At 45.7% G+C, this 9,189-nt stretch overlaps 1 protein-coding gene across 1 annotated transcript in view; it reads left to right on the top strand.

Annotated features, from left to right (window-relative positions):
• The first annotated feature begins 2,328 nt into the window (after nucleotides 1-2,328).
• LOC109464955 (regulating synaptic membrane exocytosis protein 2-like) overlaps nucleotides 2,329-9,189 on the top strand; it is a 59,014-nt gene continuing 52,153 nt past the window's right edge. Inside the window, exons 1-2 of the mRNA XM_019762074.1 lie at nucleotides 2,329-3,078; nucleotides 4,561-4,837. Coding sequence (XP_019617633.1) covers nucleotides 2,765-3,078; nucleotides 4,561-4,837 — 591 coding nt within the window. The 5' untranslated portion in view covers nucleotides 2,329-2,764. The remainder of the gene's footprint in view (nucleotides 3,079-4,560; nucleotides 4,838-9,189) is intronic.

Below are 9,189 nucleotides of genomic sequence, written 5' to 3'. Positions count from 1 at the left end.
CATGAATATACTGGCCATAACAGTTTTCCTGGGTAGGCATGCATGCAGTCCACATATGCAGACACACACAGAGACAGACAATCACACACACACACCAACAGTCACACAGAAGTACTACAGATGACCCAGTCACATGCACAAAATGAACTAGCCCTAACGTAATAACAACCCAGTCCTGACTAGGCCTGCAGTACGCACGATCTAACCACCCGGGAACGCGGAAGTAAGTTGGCCACACTGTGCTTCTGTGGTTTATCATAAATTGCACAATTTCACTCGCACTTCATTCATAAAAAATCGTTTTAAACGGTATATAAGACTAGACAATATAAACTTAAACACTTTCAGATTAGTGACAAGACCATAGCAATGCTTACAGTTGGTATTTTGTTTTTGATGTTTCAAGGCCGACTGAAGCCTAAACGTAAACGTAAACATAAACAATGTAAGACATGATTGTTTTGAAATCGCCCTGTCGGATTTGGAATGTCTCCGTTTCATATCGCCTCATCCATGTTTGATGTGATTCGCGCCATATGAAAACATCTCCAGCCGGCTCCGGTTCTTTTTTTCCGTTGGCGGATATGAGACCCTGGCGGATATGAGACCCTGGCGGATATGAGACCCTGGCGGATATGAGACCCTGGCGGATTTCGGCCGTGGGCGGATATGAGACCCTGGCGGATTTCGGCCGTGGGCGGATATGAGACCCTGGCGGATTTCGGCTGTGATGTTTTGATTCCGCCCTTTGTTGCCTGACGCGCCGCTGCCCTCAGGCGGGTTTCTGCCAACGCGACAGCGTCAAAACAGAACATCCCGTAATATCTACAGCAGATCTTTGGTGGTTACAGGACTTATCAAATGTGCAGGTCAGCATCAAATGCATTGGCAAGAAATCATTAAAATTATCAAGAAAGTATCAAACAGTTATCCAGGCAGTATCAGACTGACCGGACAGTATCTAAATCGCCTCCATTTGGATATGGCAAAAATAAAGATGTCAGAACGAAAAGAAAGCCCCATAAAACACGTGAAAACTAAGCGTAGCCTCTACCAGGCATCGGGAAGCGGCTGGTAGAGTAGAAATCGGCCAAATAGAGAGTTAATGTGCCGATTTTTAATCTTTCCAGCCGCCTCCCGAAGCCTGGTAGAAGCTACCGCGGCGGCACCCAATAACAGAACGTCGTGGTACAGGGACGCGTTTCCGCCTCCGTTCTTCGCTTCTCAAAGCCGCGGCGATCCTACCCGAAGAATTGATGACTCCAGCCGGCGGAAATTTTGTAATATACGCGGCGGCCTTGTGCATCAGACAGGGCCGACTTTATAATGTGATTTTACGTCTGATTATCCAACATGTTGACATGCGCGCTCGGCAGACAGATGTCTGCAGGATGGAGTCATCGGCAGCAGAACGTCTCTTCACCTCCGGAAATAAATAACTCCCCAACCTAGAGGCGTGTACATGATGGGGGAGGGGGGGGGGGATAAATAACTACCCAACCTAAAGGCTTACACATAATGAGGCTAATGATGAGTACCTACTCTCCAAGTAGAGGTTGTGGGGGAATGATCGTTAGCTTTTTATATATGGCCTTTTTTTTATCTAATGACAATGCCCCAACTGTGTTTGGTGACAGCAAGGAGCTTGTGATGAAAGCTCCTTGGTGACAGCGAGTTCCACTCTGCGATAGTTCTAGGAAAGAAAGAATTGCGCCCGTAACTCTGCCTGTATAACGGCAGAGACAAAGAGGAGTGATTTTTGAATCCCTTTGTCGTTAATCCGAGAAAATTCACCTGGAATTTGAGGGATTTAAACAAACAAATCCCGCATCAACATGCGCACGTGGACCTCCCAGCATGCCTCACGGCACGTGGGGGTCCCAGCAGGACCGGGATGGTTACAGGGCCGCCTGCGCATGCGTGAGTATACGTCATTACCTGGGGGATCGACCGGCTCGCCTGTGGCGCATATATTACGCACAGAACGGAGGGTCTGTATGGCGTTTTCCGTAAGGCGTAATCAGGCCTTTTTAGTCTTCGTAGGCAGCTGCCTAAAATCAACGCAATTTGTAATCAGTATATTAGTCGTAACGCGTAATTGCTCGTAATCAGCTCTGAGAATTTAACGTAATTCGTAAAATAATTCGGTGGCGAAAATTTTGCTTAATTCGTAACACGTAACCCCCCATGCAGACCCTCCCATAAGGTCACTGTAGGTGTGAGGCGCCGCTGTAAGCAGCATCAGAGCCGTGCGAAGAGAGGCACACACTAACGGCGCTCCCCCATGCAGGCCCTCCCATAGTGCCCCTGTAGGTGTGAGGCGCCGCTGTAAGCATCAGAGAACTGTGCTCCCCCATGCAGGCCCTCCCATAGTGTCCCTGTAGGTGTGAGGCACAGTACAGCCGTACCGGAGAGAAGCACACACTACCGGCGCTACAAATCCCCCATGCAGGACCTCCCATAAGGTCCCTGTGGGTGTACTGTAGGTGTGAGGCACAGTAGAGCCGTGCAGAGTGGAACACACTGTAACGAACGGCGCTACCGGCGCACAGCCGCCCGGAATAACCCGGCCTCGCCCCGGACCTGACGCCGTTATTACGGACCTGACGCCGTTATTACCTACAGGATGCGGCCGGGAACGCCGCCGTTTGCGGGATCTGCACGTCTGGATGCGAGCGTTGCGCGCGCGGCTGTTCCCGCAGTGCCAGTATTATTACCCGGAGCTTAACGACCGGCCGGGGTTTGGTACCGGTGGTGCAGCACGATGTGGCTGCGCAAAGCGCGCGACTACCTCATGGGGTCCGATACTGAGGATGAGGCGACAACTCCACCTGCCCAGCCGGCAAGGCGCGAGGTCACCACCCCGCAGAGCGGCGGGAAGGCGTCCCCCGGGCTTCCCCCCACGCCGCTGGGTGCCCCCTACCCCCCAACCCCCCTAGCCGCACCGTACCCCCCCACACCGCTAGCGGAGCCCCCGGAAGCCGACCTGAGCCACCTGACACAAGAGGAGCGGGACCAGATAGAAGCGGTGTTGGCTCGCGCTAAGGAGCTACAACAGAAGGAGGAACAAAGAGTCAGGTCAGTAATGTTACGTACCTTTTTATTATTCTTAAACATTTATTTCACAAAAATATAATAAACATTGATAAATGAGGCCGTGATGGATAGGGCTAAGGAGCTACAACAGAAGGAGGAACAAAGGGTCAGGTCAGTGATAATATCGTCCTTTTTAATTATTCTTAAACATTTATTTCACTTCAGCCTGATTCATTTATTCATTTTCCTTCAAAAATACAAATATTGATAAATGAAGCCGTGTTGGAACAATAGGGTCAGGTCAGTGATGTTACCTTCCTTTTTTAGTTTTTCTTTTATTTGTTATTTTTTACTTGAGCCTTTTTTATGTGTTTATTTTTATGTGTCGTTTTCCATGTACTGAAATATATATACATGGATACTATAAAGCTTCCCTTTCGAGTTTGTTCCATTGAATTAGATACAGCCTCCCCCTTCCAAACCCTTTCCCTCCATATCACATTACCCCCACCCCCTTTCATAGCGTAACCCCCCCTTTCTAACCTTACCCCCTCCTTAAGGTTACCCCCTCCATAACGTGACCCTCTCTTCCAGAACGTTACCCTCCCCTCCATAACACTACCCTCCCTTCCAGAACGCGACCCTCCTTTCCAGAACGTGACCCTCCCTTCCAGAACGCTACCTACCTTCCAGATCGTTGTCCTCCCTTCCATATCAATAAATAATCTTTACACTCCCTTCCAGAACGTTTCCTTTCCTAAAATTAATCCAGAACAGTCAGATAGCTTTACCCTCCCTTCCCGAACGTTACCCTCATTTCCAGAACGTGACCCTCCCATCCAGAACAGTAAGTAAGCCTTACCCTCCCTTCCATAATGTTACCCTCCCTTCCATAATGTTACCCTCCCTTCCAGAACAGATATACCCATCCCACATATACGTGATCCCAAAAGCGACCCAATCTGTTTACAGACGCCAATAACAATGGCGCAGATTTGATTTGGGGGCGGGCCGGGTATGTTAAGGTACATGACCTGCAATAACAGTACAGATGTAATATAATATTTACTGAGGACAGAGATCATTAATCTACTTCAGCTGCTGTCGTCGTTTTACCTTACAGAGGGTTGGAACAGGGCTATGTTTTGTTTGTTTGTTTGTTTCTTATAATACATTTTATTATATCTTACAGATAATTGAAACAGAACTACGTGTTATTTTTGTGTTTTTTTTTCAAATTGATTACATTTTATGATATTTCACAGAGAATTGGAACAGGATTATGTTTGTTTGTTTGTTTGTTTTATTACAGGTTACTATATTTTACAGAGAATTGAAGTAGGACTATGTTTTGTTTGTATGTTTGTTTGTTTTGGTACATTTTTGCAATATTTTACAGAGAATTGGAGCAGGATTTTGTTTGCTTGTTTGTTTGTTTGTTTTATTACAATTTTGCTATATTCCACAAAGAACTGGAGCAGGACTATGTTTTGTTTGTTTATCAAATGTTACTATATTTTACAGAGAACTGGAGCAGGACTATACCACACTAGCGGAGACGGTGGTACAACAAGCGGCGACCAAAGCGCCGACGCCCGAAGCGGCGCGGAAGTTGTGTCCGATCTGCCACACTACGGAGCTCCCGGCTAACGGCGAGGGGAGAGTCATTAATGGTGCCGCGGGGAGGGCTGCTAACGGCGAGGGGAGAGTCACTAATGGTGCCGAGGGGAGGGTCTGCTACGACTGCGAGCGCGTCGTCTGCATGGCCTGCGGTTCTCTGTCTCCGTCTTCCGTCAAAAAGGTACGTAACAGTCCGTCCTGTCTAGACTAAGCCAGACACTGCACCACTTCATCTGTACTGTACGCATGATAAGGGGATGGTGATGATGTACTAGTAGCCATGTAGGTGTGAGGTGTTCTGCACCCAGATTAATTCTTACATAGACAAGTTATGAGTGAATCCCAGTGTAGCATCCCAGTGCTGTCCCCTTAATAACGGCCCCCTCACGGACCCCAGTGTCGCATCCCAGTATTGCCCCCTCCATAATGGCCCCTCCAGTGGATCAATACGGAGCCTCATGAAAAGCGGGAGGCGGTTAAAAAATTCATCCCGCAGCGAGTGGCGATACGTCACGTCCGGGCGGCGATACGTCACGTCCGGTTGACGATACGCCACGTCCTATCGGAGACACGTCACGTCCGGTCGGCGATACGTCACGTCCGGTCCGTACCTGCGACCATCTGTGATCAGTCCTATCCAATCCACTCTGTCCTTACTTCGCTCACAACGTTACTCTTTAAACCCGTTTTAACCAATGCCGGATGTCAGAGTCCTAACCATCAAACCGATCCATTAGGGATTCAGACTCTGCATCAAAACTAGCTCATATACCCGTCTCCCCGACAGTAACCCTGGACATGGTGCTGCATAGACTCCCCACAGGCCTCCTACGGGGGTACGGATCATAGCAGTTTTTACCATATAAACCAGCCATTTAGGGACCAGACTCTGCATCAAAACTAGCTCATATACCCGTCTCCCCGCCAGTAACGCCTGGCGGAATGCGAACAGTTTAATGAAAATATGATCTCGTGTTAGATTGTAACGTTTGATAGACCCTGATATAAAACGCATCCGGGTAGAACTGTGTACATCATTCTGGTCATGTTTTCTAAGGTAGGCGGTGCAAGAGGTGTTTCATATGCTGACGCACGCATCAAACTTCTGTCTGCTTGTTTTTGGTCTCTGGTCTCGAGTCGTGATGGGCATATGCCTCTGTCTCTTATCGCATCATCATCATCATCATGCCTCCGGATTATACTAATCCGGTGAGGTACACTTGATAAAGTTACTCCAGTATGTCCTATCCCTCATAGCGGACATTAATGCAGGCCCTGCGAGACCAGTGTCTCTCTCTAATATGGACAAAAGTGTAGTATAAGGACGTCCCACTCTACGTCTCCCAGTAGGAAGCCACTGTACTAGTCTACCAGCTGGTTCGTTACTACGAACAACATGCCCTGCCAGGGCAAGTCTACGTCGTCGGACTACAGATGAAATGGGCGGGAGAGAACCATAGAGTTGTTTGTTTGTTAGATGTTGTCTCCATGAAACATGCATGGTTATTGCATGGTTTGTGTTCTAGACATAAATGCCAGTGCCCTTCTTAGGTATATCGATGAAGGTAGCTGCTGGTCTTCCTTACTTCCTCTCCCGGCCATGCCTGGGAGTCCGGAGCACCAAGTCAGCGACTATAGACATTTCTTCCTTACTCCCGAGACATCGCCCTGTAAACTTTAGCCTTCCTGTTCTAATTTTGCCTGAATGAGGTTGAAAAGTCAAACGTATCATAGTCCACGTTTATAATGTGCGCTTCTGTTTCCTTCTGTGTTTTATGTTATCAGCCTGATGGGGTTTTGACGCACGTGTATATCCGGCCTGGTACACTATCTTGGCTAAGTGTGGCTGGAGAGATACCAGTTCTCTGTTTTGACATATCCGCGTGCTGGAGGTATATAGCCTGTTCCGATGGAATATACCGGAGGCACACTCCATTCAGCAGGACAGACATTATACAGTCGGGGGTTAATCAACCCAGCTAGTAACGCAAATAGAAGTAGCATGTTTTATTTATTTATCGCTTAACATAAAAAGGTATAGGACACAGCTGAGTGGTGTGCAACTCTAGTGGTTGATGATATTAGCACAGAAAGAAAGAAAAATATAACTGACAAAGACGAATACAAGTTCTGTAACGAATAGCATTATAGCTTAAAGGTTGGCCAGCCCTAGAAGCAAAGGCAGCTTAGTAAAACTAGACCCTTTTATTTTGTAAAATTGCCAAGCTTTGATGCCAATAGTTTCGAGCCTCACCCATAACGAATAACATTACAGCTTAAAGGTTGGGCGACCCAAGATGCAAAGGCAACATTTAAAACTAGCTCGCTGTATTTTGCGAAATTGCCAGGCTTTAATGGTTTAATAGTTGAGAGTGAACCATTCGCGGATACCATATGGCTGAAAGTTTACAAACATTGCGGGGCAAACGCAGGGCGGCCGCGGGGTCAAGTGGCTGGCAAACAGACGTGGTGGGTTCTGCGCGTTTGCTAGTCTGACCAGATGGTCGCTGATTCGGCCCGATTATTGAGTTATAGCGGAATTACCGGGGTATATATTTTTAGCTGTGTGTTATAGCGGAATTACTGGGGTATATATTTGTAGCTGTGTGTTATAGCGGAATTACTGGGGTATATATTGGTAGTTGTGTGTTATAGCGGAATTACTGGGGTATATATTTGTAGCTGTGTGTTATAGCGGAATTACTGGGGTATATATTTGTAGCTGTGTGTTATAGCGGAATTACTGGGGTGTATATTTGAATCTCTGTACGACTGAATTATCATTATTCATGAGAAGCTAAAATCGCCCTGCAGGCCGCTTGTCAATCAGGTCATGAGGGATAGATGTACGGGTCAGGCGAAATAATATATAACAACGATAAAGTTTACATCATTTAAAGTACTAATGAATCCATACATATATTAGGGCTCTCTATAAGTAATGAAGCAAGGGTGCTCCCCTCTTCCCAAAATCCTAGCACCTCTCCCAAAATGTTCAAGTCTAGGGTTTATTCTTAGTATTTTCATGAATATTCGCTGGTATTTCATCAACCTATTAGGGAGCACCTCTCCGCTAAGAATTTCTGGGGAGACCCCTGCATATATTACATGGTACAAAACATGAGGGTGGCGTGATGCGCTTTATCATGTAATATCTATGGCGTCTCCATGATGTCCACAAATCGATATCTTTGAAGCATAAACAGACGCCCCCCTCCCCCTTAGCTACACAGACATCGACAGCTTTATATGCTCCCTTACCTCCCGCCATTCCCTACCACGAAAAAAATAATTTTACTACTAAAATCAAAGAACCCACATATTATAGAAGTGGGTAAATTCGTCTTCCATTGCCTAAAAAGAAGAAGTCAAACCCAGTAAAACTATAGCTTGTACCATGTATGTTGTAGAATATAGTATAATGTTACGGACGTAGATATGGTCTCACATACCACTGTATTTTCTTTCTTATGTTGTTTGTAACTGCAGTTAGCCCTCGGGCATGTATTTGCAATAAACTTTCATTATATCACTTCTACCCCATCCTACATTTGGTATCAGTATCATCAATATGCTTAATAGAGTAGATATTATCTATAGAACATTAGTGTTATATTACTATAATCCCCATGGTGCATTGTGGAGGTTTTGAGGCTTCTGTTGCTGCATTTCTGGTTGACTAGCCGTGAGATGAGCAGTCCGATACCAGGTCCTGTTGGTAAACATCGTATGTCCTTGTAGTGCTTCAGGCGGGTTTGCGTTAATGTATCCATAACTACAACTAAAGCCATACTTATAATCTCAAGCAAGGCCAAACCTACCATTTCACAAATATACGATAACAAAGCTCAAACAACGCAAACCTCTATTTTACAAATATACGATAATAACGCTCAAACAAGGTACTCGTAATAGCCAGCAACGTGCACCTACTTCCTACACCTAATGCTGTAACGTTTCATGTCTGCCCCCTCCCTCCCTTTGTCTGTCGGTACTAGAGAATTAATTCTCCAGCAGTGCGTGAATTATGCTTAATGAAGTAGATATTATCGCTAGAACATTAGTGTTATAATTACTATTAGCCCTGTTATCCATTGCATTTCCTTGTAGGTGGGTTTCTCTCATTTATAGCAAAAGCCATAGTTATAATCTGATGCATAGTCTAATTGCTGTAAGGCCAAATCTACATTCCACAAATATACCATAACAACGCCCAAACAAGAAAATAACCAGCCCGACTTAATACTTAAGAGGAAACGTATAAAACCGGGCGTTCGGGTCACAGAAAGGCCCACACGTACACTAGATACGAGATAAATCTATTCGTTTTCGCACTGTGTATAACACTGAATTGAAATCGAATTTACATGTTATACATAGAATCTCAAGTAGATAAAAAACAGTTGCAATGGATCAACTATTGTCGTTTTCAAAATGGACGCAGTTGTATAATATAGGTGGCTATAGATATATAAACTAGTATATATGTACACTTGTATAATAATGTAAATTTTACCCTACGCAGTTTGATCG

The sequence above is a fragment of the Branchiostoma belcheri genome, unplaced genomic scaffold (assembly GCF_001625305.1).
Source record: "Branchiostoma belcheri isolate BF01 breed outbred unplaced genomic scaffold, Haploidv18h27 scaffold144, whole genome shotgun sequence".
Classification (NCBI taxonomy): Eukaryota; Metazoa; Chordata; class Leptocardii; order Amphioxiformes; family Branchiostomatidae; genus Branchiostoma; species Branchiostoma belcheri.
This window is presented reverse-complemented; position numbering and strand designations above follow the sequence as displayed.